General features: G+C 42.7%; 2 protein-coding genes and 1 long non-coding RNA gene across 4 annotated transcripts in view; 2 read left to right on the top strand and 1 right to left on the bottom strand.

Annotated features, from left to right (window-relative positions):
• E4F1 (E4F transcription factor 1) overlaps positions 1 to 8,780 on the bottom strand; it is a 15,468-nt gene extending 6,688 nt beyond the window's left edge. The window contains exons 1-10 of one of the 2 annotated variants that reach the window (XM_072417524.1): positions 8,561 to 8,780; positions 6,962 to 7,110; positions 6,662 to 6,752; positions 4,867 to 5,057; positions 4,659 to 4,779; positions 3,223 to 3,375; positions 2,651 to 2,787; positions 2,122 to 2,224; positions 1,199 to 1,416; positions 253 to 451 (exon numbers count right to left, since the gene is read on the bottom strand). In XM_072417524.1, coding sequence (XP_072273625.1) covers positions 253 to 451; positions 1,199 to 1,416; positions 2,122 to 2,224; positions 2,651 to 2,787; positions 3,223 to 3,375; positions 4,659 to 4,779; positions 4,867 to 5,057; positions 6,662 to 6,752; positions 6,962 to 7,110; positions 8,561 to 8,666 — 1,468 coding nt within the window. In that variant the 5' untranslated portion in view covers positions 8,667 to 8,780. Of the gene's footprint in view, positions 1 to 252; positions 452 to 1,198; positions 1,417 to 2,121; positions 2,225 to 2,650; positions 2,788 to 3,222; positions 3,376 to 4,658; positions 4,780 to 4,866; positions 5,058 to 6,661; positions 6,756 to 6,961; positions 7,111 to 8,560 lie in introns of both variants that reach the window. The other variant, XM_072417523.1, reaches the window with a different exon arrangement.
• A 1,021-nt stretch (positions 8,781 to 9,801) lies between these two features.
• Positions 9,802 to 15,667, top strand: PGP (phosphoglycolate phosphatase). The gene is made up of 2 exons (XM_072417522.1): positions 9,802 to 10,443; positions 14,507 to 15,667. The coding sequence occupies exons 1-2, from the start codon at positions 9,846 to 9,848 to the stop codon at positions 14,830 to 14,832; spliced, it is 924 nt and encodes a 307-aa protein (XP_072273623.1). The 5' UTR covers positions 9,802 to 9,845; the 3' UTR covers positions 14,833 to 15,667.
• Positions 10,453 to 13,900, top strand: LOC140335121 (uncharacterized). Its single transcript, XR_011921661.1, has 2 exons — positions 10,453 to 11,669; positions 11,757 to 13,900. It is a non-coding gene; the product is annotated as an uncharacterized lncRNA (long non-coding RNA).
• Positions 15,668 to 21,013: the final 5,346 nt, after the last annotated feature.

The following is a 21,013-nucleotide window of genomic DNA, read 5'->3' as shown; positions in this document are numbered from 1 at the left end:
GTTAGCATTTGTTATAACCTGCATCAAGAGTGCTATTATATTTCAAACCTCACAGGTGTTCAAATGTGCATCAAGAGACCTATTAATATTTCAGTAGTCACATGGGTTATAATTAATAGGTCTCTTGATGCACATTATATTTCGATTGACACAGTTTCTTAAAGCAAATTAATAAAGCTATGTTAGTTGTGACATCTGCATTGAATGCCCTGTATTGATGCCTAGGCTGCTGTAAGCAATGAGCCAAGATACCTTTGGTTTTCATATGGCGGTTTAGTGTTCCATGCTCTGCAAACGCTCGACCGCATTTGTGGCACTTGTAAGGCTTCTCTCCTGTGTGGTGCCTTATATGCCGGACCAGGGAACCCTTTTCCCGGAAGCTGTTGGGGCAGTATGGGCAGACAAAAGGTCTGTCTGCAAAGTGGGTGCGGTAATGAACCTGCTGAGCATTCTGAATGAAAAATGAGAAAGGCAAAACACATCTATAAAATCCAAATGTTTATATCAGTTGCATATATGCTGTATATTTTTTTATTACTTAAAATATACATAAAACTGAACTCCAAGCAGGTAAAAGTGACACAAATTAATTCAGTTATCAATTCATTCATAAAGCAATAAATGCAAGCAGTTCAAGTACCTGAATTTCATCTAGTATCAATCCCGTGCAATCAACTGTACAGCAGGGCTCAGACAGTATGGACAGTATAAGACAGGGAGCCAGTCAGTAAGACTGCAGTGCTCATATGCCAACAAAATATGCTAAGTTATTTGAGAGAGCAGATTGATGGACAGAAATCATATAGGCTCATCAGTTTAATATTTCTACTTCAGAGACAGAAGTCACTAATGGAGAAGTGGTAAACAGTCATAGGCTGGGGGGGGGGGGGGGGGCCTTGGAGAGTGGGAGCTACTAAACAGCAGCAGAGACAAAAAAGGTCCCCTACTCCACCAGACAGAGCTGTGCAAATTGCAAGGACTGGAGAGACAAACACAAAGCTACACATACCTTCTGCGCATTTATCAAATTGCCAAAACTGCAGCTTTGATTCCCTTCTGCTTTCCAGAACACCCAAATCCCTATGCTATTTCCTGCCCCCACAAGAAATGTAACAGAGGAAATAGCTGCTGAACTTTAAACACAGTGCAGCTTAGGACTGCGTCACTGAAATCAGCACTAATTCATCCACAAACTCACCTTTGTTTTGTACCTCTTCCCACACTTTGGGCAGGGGAAAGGTCTGTCATCAGAGTGTACTCTCATGTGACCCTTGACGTGTGCGACAGTTTTGTACATCTTCCCACACTCGCCACACTTGTATTTACGATTATTGCCGTGAGATTCTTGGTGCTTCCTGAGTAGGTGAGCCTTTAAGAACTCCCGGCCGCACTCATCACAGCGGTACAGTTTACAACCTGCCCGAAGAAATTAAAAGGACATTTTAGAGCTGTAAGGAACGTGGTAATACTCAAAACGGTACCTATAGGTAAAAATAAGAATCCCGTTATGGCAGGCATAAAAAAAAAAATTAAAAAAAAAAAAAAATGGGTACTGTTTTAGAAACGACTCCCACTTTCATCCCAGGTGCACCCTGTAGATCCTACCACAAAGAATAATTATGGCTGAATTTTCTCTGGAAGTGTGACATCACTTAGACATAGTTTCTGAAGTTTGCTATAGTGTAGTCTCTTATCAAGATGCACATACTAGCACACCTAATGCTATAACATCCCACCAATGCCACCACAGAATTTAAATAAACTCACCTTTCTTCTGTACTAACTGAAAGTTCATGAGAGAAAAGAGGCCATGATGGGAATGTCTTCCTGGGAAAATCTACAAGGGCCTCTAATAATAATATACATGGAATCTGACATTAACTCAAACATTCCCTTCTGGGAATCAATTACTGCCAGTAAAACACAAGGAACTGGAAAATTCCCAAGAATGAATCTTTGATTCCCTGTTTTTTAAATAAACCCCCATTAATCAGGGAGGCTTTAATTCAGAACCTACATAGTACAGAAGGTGATGTATAAGTGCTGTTTTTGTGAATGAGACTCCAAGCAAACTGCTGAGAGCCCAATGGGTATAAGAATCATCTCAGGGGAACATTTTACCTTCGTGACCTTTTAGGTGTACTTTCAAGGAGTTGCTAGTCTTGCAGATTTCACCACATTGAGGACACACCAATTCTTCCGTGTTAGCCAGTATGACATCTGTCTATTAAAATGATACGGTTAGAAGTCAATGGGGCTTTTTGTGCTCTATAGCAGAGACACACAAATCCTAGGAATTGCTTAGCAATGACCACGTAGGATTAAAGCAAATCTTAAACCCAAGATATCATATAAACTACCATAATTATATATTATAAATATACATACACACAAGATCTGTTGATCGTGTAAGGGTTTGCATCTACTAAGCTTTTCCTTTATAACAATAGCTAGTACAGACCTGGCATTTCAATGTAAAATATGTCTGCAATATAAAGATAAGTGGAGTTCACATAGTCTACATTTATACTGCAGTAGCCTCACTTATACAGGGCAAAGTTTTTCTATGCAGACATACAATAAAATCCATTTATCTTAATACATTTTTACAGGTCCAGAACCTGCAGTTTACAGTAAAAACCACACTCACCCGGGGTTTGACAGCCACTGCTTGTACCTGGACCTCGTGTAGCAGGTTGCCCTTCTCATCTGCCACAATTCGCATGATTGGAGAACCATTAACCTCCTCCATCCCTGTCTGGGAAGAGGTGTCTGTAGATGCAAGGTCTGTATGAAGAAAAGCATAGGGGAAACAAATTATTACTGCCTTACGTTCCTGCCCTACTGAATTTTATTAGAATTTAAGCTGCTGATGACACCTACAGCGTTGTGCAGTCCTACCTTCCACAGATCCCGGTAGCCCAAGACTGGCAAAAACTGTTTAGATGACCAACAGTGGAGTATCAATGATACCAATATTGAGGATTCAGCCAATCCAAGTGCTGACTGACTATGGACAATTTTAGGCTTCATAGTTTTTATACTTATGCGTTAGGAGTTTTAGGTATTTTTCAGATCTAAAATGCGTTTAAACAAAATCCTCTGTCATGTAAAATGGAAGGGTATGAGCTGCAAGCAACTTAAAAAGAGATACCAAGGCATCTCCTACCCACTCCTATCCGGTCCAAATTACAAACATTCTATTGTGTTCTGTAGACCTACCTGATGAGTTCTCATCCCGACTGCTCATATAGGTTTTCTCCATGTTGATCATCATCTTCTCAGTGCAAGGAGTGAGGGACCTCATGTGTCGTGATAATGCCCCTGATTCTCGGAAACTCTTGCCACATTTTGAACAAACATACGGTCGTTCATCTGGCAGAAAAAATAACGTAAGGGGCAAATACATCAAAATGATACCAGGTTATTGCTTTGTGCTGCCCAATAATCCTGTATCCCACAAAAGTGTTGTGTGATGTGCAGTAGCTCTAAAAGAATTTATAAGGTGGTGTCCCAAGATGGCCTCATAGAGATCTGAGCACCTACTGTGTTTGAATGATCCGAAGCCTTTTGACCAGAATATACATAAACACCAGGAGCTGTGGCTGCCATGGTAAAGTATATATACGAGGAAAGTGGGTTAATTTAGACCAGGAAAGAGGTGCAGCAATAATGTTGCTTTATATATATAGCCCTAAAAGGACACACTGGCACACCAGATTACTGCTCGTAATATTGCAACTTGATACGTACAGATGCTGGATTTTTGTCATTTGAGATGCATCACAAAACTAACATCTGTACAGAGGTTCTAAACGTCTTTTAGTGATCCATCCAGTGAAATCATTAAACACCATGCCATTAATGAATACTGTTTCATATTGTACAGGATGTACTGGGGCATCTTTTGCTCCCATTCCATATGGTAGTCTGCATATAATTATTATTATAGAGGATTTATATGGCAGCAACATATTACACAGCGCTGTACATTAAATAGTGGTTGCAAATGAGAGGCAGATATAGACAGTGACACAGGAGGAGGGGAGGACACTCATCCCAAGAGCTTACAATATAGGAGGTGGGGTAAGTAACACAAAATAGGAGGGGAGATATGTAGTGGTGGGAAGTAGTTTTTAAAAGAAAGAAGAAGATGGGTAGGCAAGTTTCAAAACCTAGGATTTAAAAAGCATTGGGGTATTCTGCTCTTTTAAATGAGGAAGACCATTTCAGAGTTGGGGCAGCTCTAAAAAAATATTGGGGCCGTGCATATGAGGAGGTTTTTAGTCAATAGTAGGTAATTGGAAAAGCGAAGAGAGTGGGTGGGGGAGTATTTTTCGATCAAGTCAGAAATCAAAGTGGGACAAGAAATGTGGAGGGATTTGAAGGCAAAGCACAGGAGATGAATTTGATTCTAAGGTGAAATGGAAGCCAATGAAGAGAACTACAAAGAGAGGCAGCAGAAGAGGAGTGGTGGGAAGGATGGATGAGTCTGCAAAGAACAAACAGTGTTGCGTACACATCACTCATTTGCTCCTACTATCACTGGAGACAATTATAAACAATCATCTGCAGTGACAAAAATTATGCAACTGTATTGGGTTTCGATAATTTCCAATCCTCCCCTAAATAGGATTCAAAAACAAATCCTTCCATACCTGTGTGCCGTCGGTGATGTCTAATTAGAGAGCCCTTTGTCCTGAAGGCGTCACCGCACATTCTACAAACAAAGTCTTTTCTGTTGGTGTGGATCAGCATGTGTGCTTTCAGGATGTTAGCCTGGAAAGAAATGATTGGGTCAACAGACGTGAAGTCTCAGAATACACATATCAAAATCAACACAAGATTTACAAAATGTGAGCATACTGTCTTAAATGTCTTCTCGCACAGCTGGCATACATATCGGCCTTTATCGTCCACAACCATTTTCATCATTGGAGAGTCGTCTTGTGATTGGGCGTCATCAGGACTACCTTGCCACTCCATCTCATATTCCTGGCTATCACTTCTCTGCTCGCTCTCGACAGTCTCTTCAGTGTGGACAGACTCCTTTACTTCTTCAGAGACAGGGTGATTAGGAAACATTACCACACAAGGAAAGGAGATATTACTTAAGTTAATAGAATTAGATTACAATTGCTTAAATGGAATGGAAATGGAAAATGCAAAGTGTAATAAAAGTATACAGCGTTCTTCAGACAATTACGAAGTTTTTAGCACCTTCACCTCCAAGTCCCAGATCTTCTGTTCTTTTTTTATAATAGTTAATTTCACCTCCCTTGCAGGATTCCTGTGTGTGGCTAGGGGTTAATTTTCAATATCAAAAGTGGTAATCCTGAGCCACACTAGGGGTGGCATTGTAAAGGACTTACCTGGTCCCGACCTCACGGCGTACTCCAGCGATGACCACCTGGCATCTGTGTCCCCTGGCATGAACAATAGAAAGTGCGAGAATGTGGGGTGGGGCGGCGCGCTGGGGGGCGTGACTGGGCGGGAAATTTAAACATAAAGGAACCACTTAAAAATTTCAACATTACTGATATAATCAGATCGCCAGGGAGGTTAATGTTTTATAATAGCAAAGGTCTAGGTGCTAAGAGCTTGTTTGTGTTTAGCTACTGCAACATGTACAGATATTCAAGTTGAACAATACCTCAATACTCAAAAAGCAAATTTACCACAACTTTCTTGCTCCGAAATTGCTTGCCTTTTGTAATATAACCAAGTGCAACATGTCCTGATGTGAATGACCCCTAAAACAAAAACTTGACCTGAAATGGATATCTCAGTTTTTGATAGACAATGAAAAACATTGTTTGTCACTTGGCATAGAATCTTTGCAAACATGCTATAACCATTACAATCCCCTAATCCTGTTTTTTTTCTAATATTTCTAATTGGAATTTATTTAGTGCTGACATATTATGCATTGCTTTACAAAGTCCATAGCCATATGTCTAACTGCTTAAAGGGGCTCACAATCTAATGTCACTACCACAGTCATTTGTTACAGTGTACTGCCAATTTTTTTGAGGAAGCCAAAAAAGCTAAACTAACTAGTTGGTGGTGAGCTTCTGCAGTATTCATCACGTATGCACAGCATACTTGCCAATTATGACACATGCATACACTGCACAGTCACCCTAAAGTGACAACAGGTACAGGACCTGTCTTCGCCGCATCCTAGGGAGCCTCCATCTTCAACACTAGCTCCACTGTGGACTTCCGCTGAGACAGGGAACCCCCTGATTGCAATGCTGCACACAGAGCTGAGCTCTAAGCTACATATCACATGCGCTGTGTATCTTAGATGCTAAACAAAACGCCACCAGGAGCCAGAGAGTTAGTTATTTGACAGAAGAGACATTGCATGTTTTGTTAAATAGTACTACCTCCTGAGGTTTTTTTTTTAGTTTAGGTCCGCTTTAACTTAAATGCATCTTTTTATGGGATGTGGGAGGAAGAGCCCAAGAGTAAGGGACATTAGATTGTGAGCCCCTTTGAGGGACAGTTAGTGACATGACTATAGACTTGGTACAGCGCTGCATAATATGTTGGCGCTTTATACTGTGTAATAATAATAATAATAATAATAATCAGAACAGGTAGTATTTAGTAATAAATACATGGTTGTAGCATATTTTAGGATCTTTAGAATTACCTTGTTCAACTGCAGTGCTGATCTCCTCGGTTAATGAGGCCTCAACAACAACATGGGAAATGCTCACTGGATCTTCCACAGACGGAACTACCTGCTGTTATACATAATCATGCGTTATAATGTTATCAGTTCATTGTTAGGGGTTACATATAGGTTTATTCTTTAAAATTCAATCCTTAATCCCAAATACCAATGTGAAAAAAGTAACAACTACTACGAAACAGAAATGAAACTCTTTGATTATTGGTTATCTAACTAGAATTTAATTTACTACAATGAATGAGAAGATAAAATTTGTACCTCCTGGCTGCTAAGGACAGCTATGGAAGACTCCAGGGGCTGCTCCACAACTTTCTGACATGCCTTTTGTACCTTGTGCTGGACAAACTCTTCCAGGCTCGTGAATTCTGTCTGACAGCGGCCACATTTATGTACGTCATCATCGTCATCTGCAACGAGGGAGAAGAGGCATTATGTACCTTTTTCAAATCTGATTATTACATCTTTGGTGTAGTTTTCATAGCGATGAATGGTATCACATGTGGTTCCTATACACTCATCTATATCAGTCCTTGATAACCTCAATTAAAACAAACATGCAAGGCTACCCATTCCCTGGATAAAAGAGAATGCTGATCCATCTCATTGCCTCATTGGATCAGGAAGGATTTTTTTTCTCTGTTGGAACAAATTGTACCAGAATTTCTTTCCTCCTCTGGATGAACTATGTCCATGGGATTATATCTGGGATATGCTTATTTCCCTAGTGGTTGTACTTGATGGGCCTATGTCTTTTTTCAACCTAACTTCACTTTCATCCATTGTTCATGGATCCGCCAGGACGGATCTATAAACGACGAGTGCTGTACACACTAGATTCTCATCCATTCCAGACTCTTTTTCCAGTCTCTGGTTTCTCTCTCTCGCTGGAGGGGGGGGGGGGGGTTCCTGTCTTTCTATAGATCACAGTCTAGCACAGACCACACAGGAACCCTCGGACTACAATGTGTTATCAGCAGGCAGCATCTGGCTGGCAGAGCGCTAAAGATTTTCCTGTCCAAGGTACAAACCCTTTATTTATTTATTTATTTGGCTTAAAGCATGCGCACAGTATGGGGAGAGTACAAAGCAATAAGATTCCTTCACCATGGGACTATAAACTCGCAGGCTGGCTGATTGCTTCAGGCAATAAGAAAGTTAAGAGCGTATAATAGAAATATCAAGAAGGTTGAAATAAAATGATATGTTGAATTTGTTAAAGAAACTGGCAAACATTTGGGATCAGGGAGGGCTCTATTGCAGAAGGTAACCGTTAATGCCCCTCCTCCAATAAGCATTTCATAGCGGTCTCACCTGTCAAAATACACTGAGCTGTCCATGTTTTATCCCCTAGGGGGTCACCTATCTAAAATGTAAAAAAGGATCAGCCCCGACTGCAATACTCACCTTCAATACAGAGCTGTCCCTTGCAGTAACTCATTTGCACCAGCAGATTTCCTGAATGCAAAAGACATGTCATGTGATATTTAATGCACTAATGAGCGTGCATTTCACTTTTTAAAGTATAAACAAACTAAGGTTCAGCTAGGAGTCATGGTAGAACCCCTTCTGCAAATTTAAGTGACTGCAATGACCTACACATGGTGCCTATTCTCTGATCTTTTAAAAAGCCTGGCATCTATCCATCCTAGTACCAAATCATAAAAAAAAAACTCTGACAACACTTATACTTTTTACAAATAAATTAAGATAAACATTTAATGTTAATGTAAGCTTGTAAATAAAGTTTTTTTTAATAAAGTTAATATTGACAGGTCATAATAAACACAAACAGACGGCCCCGCCCACACGTGCATCTTCAATAACATTCCCGTGTCCGGGTGGCGATGCCTCGCTCACCTTCCTCCCTGTAGTGGCTGATGAGAGGCGCCGCAGGTTCTGCTAAGCTGAGCGGACTGCTGGGAGCTGCTTCCTCCGTCTCCCCCACCCCCGACTCCGAGCTCATCCCAGCCAGGGCTCACTTCTCCTCCTCTGTCGCAACGAAACGAGCGCACAGCGGCTGGAGCACAGCGCAAAATGGCGGCTTTACGACTGTGTCGTCATAACAACAGGGGCGAAAGGCTGCCCATAGTGTGGTATGGGTGGGGCACGTCAATGACGTCGCAGCTCTGGGAAATGTGGCGGTCATTTTTAGTATGGGCATAAAAGCACATATCCGTGATGTTTTCTTTCTAATACTGCAAGAAGAATGTGTTGCTTTGCACAGAGATAAGAAAGAGCACTTTGTGATTGAAACCTTTAACCATCAATTTAAAATGATTTTAATCTACACACAAGAAAGTGAAGAATATTTCTTCCCTCCTGTCAAGACATTTTAGTTTCCCCCGCTGACATGAGTTGCTATATGGTGTAAAGGCTGTCAGGACGTACCAAAGCGAAACAATAGGGGGGCAAACATTAAACTCATCCACTGGACATGTTCACAGTGTGCAGTGAAATCAAAGCAAGCAATTCCAGAGCTGAAGAGGCTGGAGGTCAGCCATGGTGATTCCTCCTGAGGGGCAACAAAGCCTGGAGTTGGGTTTTAAATCAACAGCAAAGCCAAATACTTAGTCAGAGGTGAAGATGTACCTGTCAGGGATCTAAATATAGACTGGGAAAAGGGTTCAAACTCATGCTTGATGACATTTTCATTCACTTCCTGTCCTATAGACACACAGGAAGTTGGAAGAAATCTCCTAAACTGAGCTAAAATCACTTTTAAACTTGTGATGTAAATTAATGACATTGCTAACGCACTTTTTAGGCAACTTATTACGGGCAAATTCATTTTTGAAGGTTTGCATCTCAAATCTCCAATATTTTGCCTTTAGATACACTTTAAAAGGGCCAGCCTTGAGGTAAAGATCAAAGGGTATCACTGTCCTGGAACAAGCATACAGGAGGGGAGTTCAGACTTCACAGCCTGCATGCTTGTTCTATGTGTGTGAAGCCATTGCCAGTAATGGCGGCTTGTATGATGCTGCCCTCACAACCGGTTGCTATGGAAATCCCAATCCAATCACGGTAAGGCTCGGCCAACCCTGACAGGGTTACTCCACCAATCAGCTGATGCTGGGAGAAATTCGCCAGCCAATGGCGTGCTGGGAAAGAAGACACACGAGGACTCACTCCTGTCAGTTGGATGATGGCCGCTTCCAAGTGCTGCCGCTTGAGCGGAGAGCTCTCCCGCCGCTTCCTGGCTTCGGTGGACACGGTGCTCTTTGACTGTGACGGCGTGCTGTGGCGGGGAGATGAGGCGGTACCGGGGGCTCCGGAGCTGGTTAATGCTCTGAAGCGGAGCGGCAAGCGGGTCTTTTACCTCACCAACAACAGCACGAAGACCCGCGCCATGTACTCTGACAAGCTGGGCCGCCTAGGCTTCCCCGCCGAGCCCGGTGAGGTGTTCGGTACGGCCTACTGTACGGCGCTGTACCTGCGGGACACGGCCCGGCTCCAAGGGAAAGTTTACCTGATCGGCGGCGGGGCTCTGAGCCAGGAGCTGGGGGCGGCCGGCATCCCTCACCTAGGCCACGGACCGGACGGGGTGACTGGCGGGATGAAGGACTGGGCGACGCTGCCCCGGGACCCCGAGGTGAAGGCGGTTGTGGTCGGGTTCGACGAACATTTCAGCTACATGAAACTGAACCGGGCGCTCCAATACCTGCAGGACCCCGAATGCCTGTTCATCGCTACCAACACGGACACCAGGCTTCCCCTGGAGGGGGGCCGAGCCATACCGGGTACCGGGGATTCATTCCTAGACAATCATTTCTGCCTGCTACACCGGCCATAGACAGCAGGGGGCGCTAGGGAGGTCACAGGGGCATCCTAAGGTCAGATTCAGATGGGAGATCCAATGCAAGTCGTTCTGGCTGCTGGCCCATTGTACATCTAGCAGTACTGGGCTGCTCAGGGCCCTGTTCTTTTTCTATCGGGCTGCCCTGGGTGGGGGGCTATTTGTAACACCTTGCACAAGGTGGTACAGTGTAAGGAGTGCCAGCACATTGCCACATCAACATTCTCAGACCGGCAGGTTGTGGTACAGTGACCCATCACTGCATAATAGGAATGGGGGTTACAGTAAATGGATCAGTACTGCCCCCTATATATGAAAACGCTGGGTTAACATGGAACTAAACCCAGTCAACTCACCTGTCCTTGTTCCAGCACTGGGCATCCCCATTCTCCTTTTCCTCCGCTTCTGGATGATTGGCTGTGCCAGGATAACGTCTGCGAGGGAAGCCGGGTTTCCCACCAATCAAAGCTGAACTCTGCCCCTGTGCAACTCAGTGGTAATGTTCCTTTATTTCAGAAGGGAGAACACCTGTCCCTTTCTGCAATAAAAACCAGCCTGATCGTGGAAACCTTAGTGCAACTTTGGTTCCAATATAAAGGACCCAAAGCTACTGTTGACTGCATGGGACATGGAGCAAGTCTGAGCGTAGCTCCGGTAACCTTCGAGGCAACCTGGAGCCCTATTTCAGTGAATTGGACCAAGTGCAGCGAGACGATTTCTACCTCTGATCCAATAGAACAGTTGTCGCCAACCACTGGTCCGCAGCTCTGGCCGGTGCACCCTACAGTGGGGTCAGGAGAAGACCCACTAGTAGGGCGCACTGGCAAGAGCCGCGAACCATTTCCCCTGTACAGATCGTGGGCGCGTTGTGTCTCTGGCTCATATCTGCAATGGGAGAGTGGGCAGGTTCTGTCATTATGACGTCACTCTGGGGGAAGATTCTTCACATGGCTCCCCACACATGCGCAGTCCGGAGTCTGTGAAATCAATGGTCCTTGATGCCCAAAAGGTTGGCGACCACTGCAATTGAACAATCAGATCAGCAGGGAGATCTGCAGCCAGCCAATCACAAATGACCAATGCATTGTATGATTTGCAATTTTTCACATAGGTTACTTTGATGTTTTGCTGTCGGCAACAGGAGACCCAGTCACTTAGTTCTGAATCCAGGTATATGGGGGGCAAATTCCAATGGCTGACGCTTCATATAGACTTCAGATGATTGTCACTGATACGATCATTTGTGATCTTTTACAGAACAAGCGGGGTACACACAGCACCATTCTGTTCTATGGATGGGAGGGGGAAAGATGAGCAAGCGGCACCTCGCTGTTCCCTCCCAATTGGTCGCCTATCAATCTGAATAACGTCCGGGACCCAACAAGTTAAATCCCTCAAATCTCAGTGCAGCTCTAAAGTAGTGGCATGAAATGCCCTAAATAGAATGTGGAAAGTGCAAAATTAAAATCATTAATTGGTGTGTTCCTGTAAAGTGATCTCTTTGGTGGCCGGAAAGGATCTAATTTTGAAATAAAACCCCACCAGTTGTCATCTATGGAGCTGCTCCCATGTGAGATTTCTCATTCCCTCTTCCTACAATGTGTTAATTTTTTAATAAACAGTTTTATTTATGTAACTGTTAACATTTATATAGCGCCAACATATTAAGCAGCTCTACAATAAATAGGGGTTGCAAATAACAAACTGACAGAGGAGGAGAGGACCCTGCCCCGAAGAGCTTACAATCTAGTAGGTGGGGGAATTACCATTCAATAGGAGGGGGGTATGGAATGGTGGGAACTAATGACGGTTTCAAAAGACAGAAAAAGACGTGTAGGCAAATTTGAAAAAAGTTTTGAGTGTTCTTTCACAGGAGCAGGAAGTTAAAGCAAGCTGAATAGGATGACGAAGACCATTCCAGAGAGTCTGGGCAACTCCAGAAAAGTCTTAGAGCCGTGCGTGTGATGAGCTTATGAGTGAGGAAGTCATTAGTAGGTCATTGGAGGAGCGAAGAAAGCGGCTAGGGGGGTTTACCGGGTCAGAAAGGTAAAAACGTACTGTAACCTGCAGGTTTGGGTAATGAAAACAAGTCTGTGCTTCACTTTTTAGGCCTCCATATCAGTCGTAATAATTATGTACTCCCCAGCATGTAATAGTCTGTGCTGTTTGCTGACAATTATCTGACAATTGGCAACAGATTGCCTGGCATAGAGAATGTTGGGTGTGTAAATAATAGCACAATTGCTTTGTACATGATCAGATTTGTTTTGGGTGTTCGTAGAACCCAGATCGTGACTATACAAGGTGATTTTAGGACAAGGAAACGGGCGTCTGCTAACTGCCAAGTCATAAAGTCAAATCTGCTCTATCATCATGACGGGGAAGTGGTGGTAATTCTGTACTCGCAGCCTTCCCTTTAAAGGTTTAGGTCTCCTTCTTGTATTTGTTTTGTTGCTTGGCATTAACCAACACCCTGTTAGAAATCTCATTTACATCAGAGCTGATATCGGTTTAAACGGAAAGGATGCAATTTGTATTTTGCAGGGCTGGGTTTCTGGACGGGTAATAGTGAGGTGTTATGTAATAGCTGGTTATTGATTGCGTATAAGGGGAAGCTGCACTCTTGCTTCTTCTTTGAACTAAGGCTACATACACACGTTTAATAATTGTCGTTGGAAAAAATCTTTTACAATCCTTTTCAACGACAAGACTGCAGAAGTGCTGTACATACAGGGCCATTGTGCTCTATTGAGGTGGGAGAATGACGGAGCGGCACACCCCGCTGCCTTCTCTCCCCTTCACTTTCATTATGATCGTTCATGGATCTGCCTGAAACAAATCAATGAATGACGTCGGACAAGTAATGCACACACGTCAGATTCTTCAGACATCACACACTTCAGACAACCGTATTCTCCCCAAAATGTTTTTAGTTGTGTAGGAAGAAGTTATAAGCAGGTGGTGTATTGTCCCAGTGTTTCAGTAGCCACTTGAAAACTGCCGGGTGGTGTGCCCAGCTAATCGGGGCTGGGGAGATCATGGTACAGCCAATCACTTGGAAGCTTTCACCTAACAAAAGCTATATGATTGGTTGCATTTACTTACATGAGCTTACCCTGGTCAAAATGCATTATGGATGATCTGTTCCCTTGCTTGCTGTACTGCAAATCGCTAGCAAACATTTTAAAGCCATCCCATTGGAAGTCCATAAAAGTTATTAAGCAGCTGGCTGCCATGAGGGGGTTAAAGGAAGCTTCTGAAAAACTGCAGCACAATGTCACCGGTGACACACACCTTACAAAAAGGATGTTATCCATTCCAAATCTCAGTAGTATCCAGGGCTTAAGCATTGTACACATTTCATATGATTCTGATGAAAATCAGCCCCCCCCCCCCCCCCCAATCCCACTTCATTCATTTCGGATTGCTAAACAACCAATCGGGAATGATCACTGTTATGGGGGGGAGCACAACGGGGTGTCATTAATTTATCCTTCCCAACCCCCTGCCCTCTCCATTGAACAGGTGCAGTGTGTACAGTGCTTGTTTGTTCATCTGTTACTGAAAATGATGAAAGATCATTAACAGCAGTGGTTTAGCTTACAACTGTCGTTCTGTACTTTGCCCTATGAAGATGTACATTCAAATGGTTAACATATCTTTTTTTGCATTTTTTTTTTTTTTAACATTCAGTATTTGCCCCCAGCTGGATTGGAAGAAGCTGTTGGCAGGTGTCAGCCCTTGTATTGTAACCTAACTGTTCCGTAACCAACCAAAAACAGCCTAAAAGGGGCTGGGGGTGAATGCTGCCAATATCTTGGGGTTGGATCTAATTGTTACTGCACTGTAGAGCTTGAAATGCGCCCGAATGTTTAGAATCTGACTATTCTGGGTCCATGCCAGGGTCCTCCCATAGTGTCGCCATTCCCCAGGATGTTGTAAGGCAAATAGTGGACATTATAAAACAAAAGCCCTTTTTTTCTAACATTTCTTGTGTTGCCTTTCAGGAACTGGTTGCCTGGTAAGAGCCGTGGAAACGGCTGCTCATCGCAAAGCTCAGGTTATCGGAAAACCCAGCAAGTTCCTCTATGACTGCGTGGTGAATGAATGCGGTCTGGATCCCTCCAGGACTGTCATGGTGGGGGATCGCCTTGACACAGACATTCAGATGGGCTCTACATGTGGCATCCGCACACTTCTAACCCTCACTGGCTTCTCCAGTCTGGAAGACGCAAAGGCCCACCAGGACAGCGGCTCCTTGGATCTGGTTCCAGACTTCTACGTAGACTCGGTTGCTGACCTGCTACCGGCACTGACGGAGAATGCCCATTGAAGCATTTCCTGCTGGAGAACTGGATACAGAATAGCTGTATTCTAGGTTTATGCAAATAATGTGGTTTCTGACCTGCACTGCCTAAATATTGAATTGATACCAGGATTTGGACATTTGCTGGGTGTCCCAGTGTCTATTTTAATAGTTTTAAGAGAGTTTTGGGTATTATTGCCAACCTGTTGCACAAATGATAAGCCAGGGGCAGGAAATAATTCAGGAACTGTAACTTATTTTATTACCTAATATAGTAATTATACAGAAACAGCTCTGTATTATGTTAAATTATTTTTATTTGGTGAATATCTATTAGTCCTATTGCCAGCAGCTGTGTACTAGAATGCAATATCGCCATTGCATGTAATGCGTGGCTGCATACAAAAATGTTTGCATTGTTTAACCAGAGGATAAACCTGCCTTAAAGTATCTCCAAGTCAATGCCGCTTGTGTGTGAGTGTTTACAAGAAATGAGCATCTTTTATACCCCACACACTCCATGCCAAGCAGAGTTTGTGGGGTAGGTGGCATGCCTAGCTATGGCACTAATAATATTTTATCATGTTCTGTATTCATGTCTGAAGCAAGTTTCAGGGTATAAAACTGCAATGCAGCTTCCAGCAACAGACCGCATTGTGCTTTCTGCTGCTTAGAATGCTCGGCTTAGGTTATATAATTATATTTTAATTAATTTATATAGATAGGAATATATAAGAGAATTGGTCATGGTGCCCAGTATTTTTATTTTAGATTTTTAAAACGTTTATAGAGGTAAATATAATGTCTTTCAACACATACCTCATGTAATCTTACAGATTAAAGGTGCTTTTGTTGCACTGAATTTTTTTTTGTCTGATTTTGTTTTTGCATAACTATGTATCTGCGACCTCAGTCACAAGATGGTTCGGATTTACTAGAATGAAATGTATGGTGAACATCTGATCCTGGTACTTGTGCAGCCTGGAGATTAGTACCACCTTGTTACAGGTAAACGAATACACCGGTGACACCATCCCAGCCTTTCAATTGACAGTAAAAGAACAGCAGAGGACTAATGTGGTCATCTCTCTTCTGTCAGCACATGCAAGCAGTGTTGTGATTGGTTTCTGGTACTGCCAATCACACTCCCAGTTTGATTGCTGCTGAACACCATATTGCATGAGTTTGATCCTAAGGTAAAGTGGAACTAAACTAAAAATAAAAAAATCACACTTACCTTTAATTCAGCAGGTCCCTCAATTGTGCTGGTCCTTCCCACGTAGGTTATATATTGTCTACTTTTCTATGTAAAGTCAAAATGTTGAGTTTAGGTGCTCATGTAATGAGCAGCCACACAGGCGGTTGTGCACTTAGTATTGTGCCCGGCAATGCGCTTTCTTATAATGAGAATGAGGCCTTATATCTATAGGTGAGCTGTAGCGAATAGCGCTTCCCAGTCAATCATTATAGTGCAGCTGTAGCAAATGTCTAACATGATCAAACAGGGAAGGTCAATAGAACAGGGAATTGGTTAATATTATTATTCCAGATAGGCTGCATTTCGGAGATGGGGAGGTCATTTAAAGGACAACAATCTGAAGATGACATTGTCCTTAACTCTAGAGGTGACCTTTGCAAAGAGAAAAATGTGAGCTTTTTTAACCCCACTTACTGGCAGGAATATATTTTTTGTATCCCTTCCGCTCTTGGTGACCAGTCCATATTTAATATTTTTACATAGTATTTATATCACACCAACATAATATGCAGCGCCATACAAAGTCCATAGTCATGTCACTAGCTGTCCCTCAAATGGGCTCACAGTCCAATGTCCCTACCTGTGTCATACAGTCTAAGGCCAATTTGGGGGAGTCCAATTAACCTAACTGCATGTGTTTGCAATGTGGGAGAACACCAAAGTACTTGGAGGAAATCCACACAAACACAAGGAGAACCTACAAACTCCATGCAGATAGTGTCCTGGCCTAAAATTCAAACCTGGGACCCAGCGCTGCAAAGACCAGAGTGCTAACCACTGAGCCACTTTCAATGTGAAATATTGAAGCTCAAACTCTAACCAAAGAAAATTTTTCTTTGGATAAATACATAAGGGTTCAGAGTCTCTTTTTCTGTTAGGCTGATTATTCGTCATTCTCTTCATCAGACACACATTCATGACTTCAGTGTCCTCCAGTGACAACCACATCCTCCCGTTTTTTATATACTGGGGTTCTGTCTTTATCAATCTCTCTGAAACTATAACAAGAAAAGCTTACACTTTAAACAAACTTGTCTCCTTTTTACATTTTAATGCCAGGAGTGATTTCATATTTTTTTAAATATTGATTTGCAAAACTCCTAAAATTATCAAACATATAGCTCCAACATACTACACAGCACTGTACAATAAATAGGGGTTGCAGTTGACAGACAGTGACACAGGAGGAGGAGAGGACCCTGCCCCGAAAGGGCTTACAATCTAAAAGGTACCGCAATAGCATCCTTATGGAAAATATTGTTTGGTTTTGAGGCTGTCATAGAAGATACATCATCAGCAGTAGCATATTTTACTCATATCAGGCCTGATGCTTTAAGGAAAAGAATGGTTTATATATGGGGGAATAAAAACATTAGATTTGCTTTCTGAAATGCAATATAGAAGCACACAGCTGTGAAGGGGTTAAGTTGCATGCTTTAGCACTGCCACCCTGATCCCTGACTGACTACTTGGGGAGTCAGTGACTAGGAACCGGCTTTGTATCGGGTATCCTGACACCCAATATGCACCGGCGTGTTCCAGGTCAGTGGCTTGCCAAGTAGCAGAATAAACAATGATGATCCTGGAGCCTGCACCTTCCAGCACAAGTCAGCAGGGACCCCTTACATGGCTCTATGGGAAATAATAAAAAAGATTCTCAAATTTTATTTAGATGTCTGATATTGTAAATTTATTCGCTCATAGCCACCAGTGTTTCCCAACCAGGGTTTCTTCAGAGGTTGTTCCTTAATCAGTTTGTACCTCTCAGGTCAGTGTTAAGTGACCAATGACCTATTTGGCTATCTGTAAGGGTGACATTCTTCCCATTGGCCAGCAATGTAAGAGGAATTCTTCCCACTGACCACGACACTAATATATTGTGAGCTGTGGATATAGGAATTATAGGAGGGGTTCCGCTAACGGTAAATGGCTGGGAAAGATTGCTGTAGTAGCTAATCAGATGTCTGTTATGATAGTATAGTGCACATAGAAGGAACCATTTGATTTCCTTTAAACAACAGTTCCTCTTTTGTTGCTCAAACCAAAAATTTCTACTGTAAAGATGAAACCTAAAGACAGTCAATATGGTTTCCTATTGTTTAAAACATATATATAATTTTTTTTCATATAACTAATCTAAAAAGAATCAGCTCAGGTTGTAATCTTTGCCTTCTCCATTCAGTACTTTCTTTCCGCCACCAGATGGCCTCCATCGATGAGAGTGGATGACGCCCAATGCTTGTCCCATACTGTGTCCACTTTATTTCTCTTTCACTTATGGGTCAAAGGGCAAGACGTAAGATTAAGTAGCACACCTGGGGGGCGTATTTTATCAAAAAATTTCACCCTGGATTCACACACTTTTTTTTACTTCATTTAATTGGATTCTTTGGAAAAAATATTGATAAATCAGCCTACTAGGCCCATTGAGACTGATTTATTAAAGCTCCCCAAGGCTGGACAGGATACACTTTGACCAGTGAAGCTGGAATGGATTTCCATAAAGTAGTTTGCTGTTTGCTAGAAAATGTTTTGAATCGTGGTCCAGGTTTGCTGGATAACCCAGCTTCACTGATAAAAGTGTATCCTCTGCAGCCTTGGAGCAAACAATGAAACGGGGGGGAGGCGAGGTCCCTGCCCAGTCGAATTTATGATTTGGAGTCCCTTGCCAGAGCTGGTTTTTAGGTGCAGAGACTTCTAATCCAGGCATGCTCTATTCCTGGAAATCATTGCTGCAGATTCCTCTTCCAAGTCCTGCCCATGTGCACTTCGATGTATCGACTCTGGGTATCCCAGCATACCCCAGGCTTCTTGGAATGAGTTACGTCATGTGAGGTCAATCAACATGGCTGAAGAACCACCATAGTGTTGCCCGGGATGGAGCAATGACAGGTAAGGGTAATTAAAAACATTGCAAACAGGTTTATTTTATTGCAGAATGCAGACCACTAATTCCTTCTGCAGCATGTCTGCTTGCAATTATTTTATTTTTAATGTTCTCTTCTGCTTTAGGATTGTGGGCAGATTTTACATTAAGCTGCACATTCACACCCAGGAAGTAGGGAAAATCTACAAGGGAACACATGGAAGTATAAACCCAACAGAGGGTCTAACTCTCACCTTCTCTATCTAAAACTAAAAAACAAAAAGTTTGGCCAGAATTGTAGTGGAAAACAAGGCGGACTTGGAATTTGAGCGCAGGTTTAAGTGTTTTACTCTTAGACCTGTAGGTTCCAGTACACTGTGCATCCTTTGTAACTTGCTGCAGGCCAGGAATTTGTGCACTTGGCGGCCTCTCCATCCCAACCATGATAATTTTTTTTTCCCCCATCAAGTACAAAGCTGAGATTTGTGTTTCCATTTCACTGATTCTGCCTTTCCCGGCTCCTCATCACAGCCTTGTCATTGTTCCATTCCCGGCTCTCAGGTTTCTCAGGTGGGGCTTGGCTGAGAAGGTGGCTGTAGAGGTGCTCGTTCCTGGGGTGCTGATGGACGTGCCCTTCATGTGTGCTGTCCCAGGACTATGCAGGGTCTGTACATTGCAGGGACTGGCACAGCCTGGGAGAGCAGCACAGCATGGAGGGGAGCCGAGACTCAGCGGTAAGAGATGTACTTTGATTTTTTTGGAGTAACCACAACAGTCCGATTCACCTCTAGTACCTGATTGTGGCTGGTTTAGACAAACCTTTAATAGGCAGGATGTGAAAGAGCTTTGGAAGTAACAATTACTAAGTTTATTGATGCTTGCACAAACTTCAGTATCCTTCAGGTAGAACACATAACATTCTGATTATTATCATGGAAGGCAGACAATAAAATGTTGCATTATGTTTTGTAGATTTATTCTGTTTTTGACCAAGTTTAGAAGAACGCTGGTGGTGGATAGTATTAGTTAAACTGATCAGGTTAGGGGGACACAGGTGGAGGATAGTATTGGTAAATTGACCAAATTTAGAAGAACCCGATCAGGGTTAGAAGGACACGGGTGGTGGATGGAATTGGCTAAAATTATCAAGGTTAGGTGGACACAGGTTGTAGGTGGTATTGGTTAAATTGACCAGGATTTGAAAAACATGGGTGGTGGATCAAAGTGGATAAACTGACCAAGAAAAGAAGAACTTAATGATATTGGTTAAAGATTACCAAGTTTTGGTAAAACACAAGTGGTGGATGGTATTAGTTAAACTGATCAAGGTTAGAAGGACATAGGTGGTGGATGGTATTATTTAAACTAAACAAGGTTAGAAGGACACAGGTGGTAGATGGTATTAGTTAAACTGATCAAGGTTAGAAGGACATAGGTGGTGGATGGTATTATTTAAACTAAACAAGGTTAGAAGGACAAGGTGGTGAATTGTGTTGGTAAACTGACCAAGTTTACAAGAACTTGATCAAGGTTAGAAGGACATAGGTGGTGGATGGTATTAGTTAAACTAAACAAGGTTAGAAGGACACAGGTGGTAGATGGTATTAGTTAAACTAAACAAGGATAGAAGGACATGGGTGGTGGATGGTATTAGTTAAACTAAACAAGGTTAGAAGGACATAGGTGGTGTATGGTGTTGGTAAACTGATCAAGGTTAGAAGGACACAGGTGGTAGATGGTATTAGTTAAACTAAACAAGGATAGAAGGACATAGGTGGTGGATGGTATTGGTAAACTGATCAAGGTTAGAAGGACACAGGTGGTAGATGGTATTAGTTAAACTAAACAAGGTTAGAAGGACATAGGTGGTGGATTGCATTGGTAAACTAATCAAGGTTAGAAGGACACAGGTGGTAGATGGTATTAGTTAAACTAAACAAGGATAGAAGGACATAGGTGGTGGATGGTATTAGTTAAACTAAACAAGGCTAGAAGGACATAGGTGGTGGATGGTATTGGTAAACTGACCAAGTTTACAGGAACCTGATCAAGGTTAGGACACAGGCGGTAGATGGTATTGGTTA

Source organism: Pyxicephalus adspersus, chromosome 7, assembly GCF_032062135.1.
Source record: "Pyxicephalus adspersus chromosome 7, UCB_Pads_2.0, whole genome shotgun sequence".
Classification (NCBI taxonomy): domain Eukaryota; kingdom Metazoa; phylum Chordata; class Amphibia; order Anura; family Pyxicephalidae; genus Pyxicephalus; species Pyxicephalus adspersus.
The sequence above is the reverse complement of the archived record's forward strand: the minus strand, read 5'-3'. Positions and strand labels throughout refer to the sequence as shown.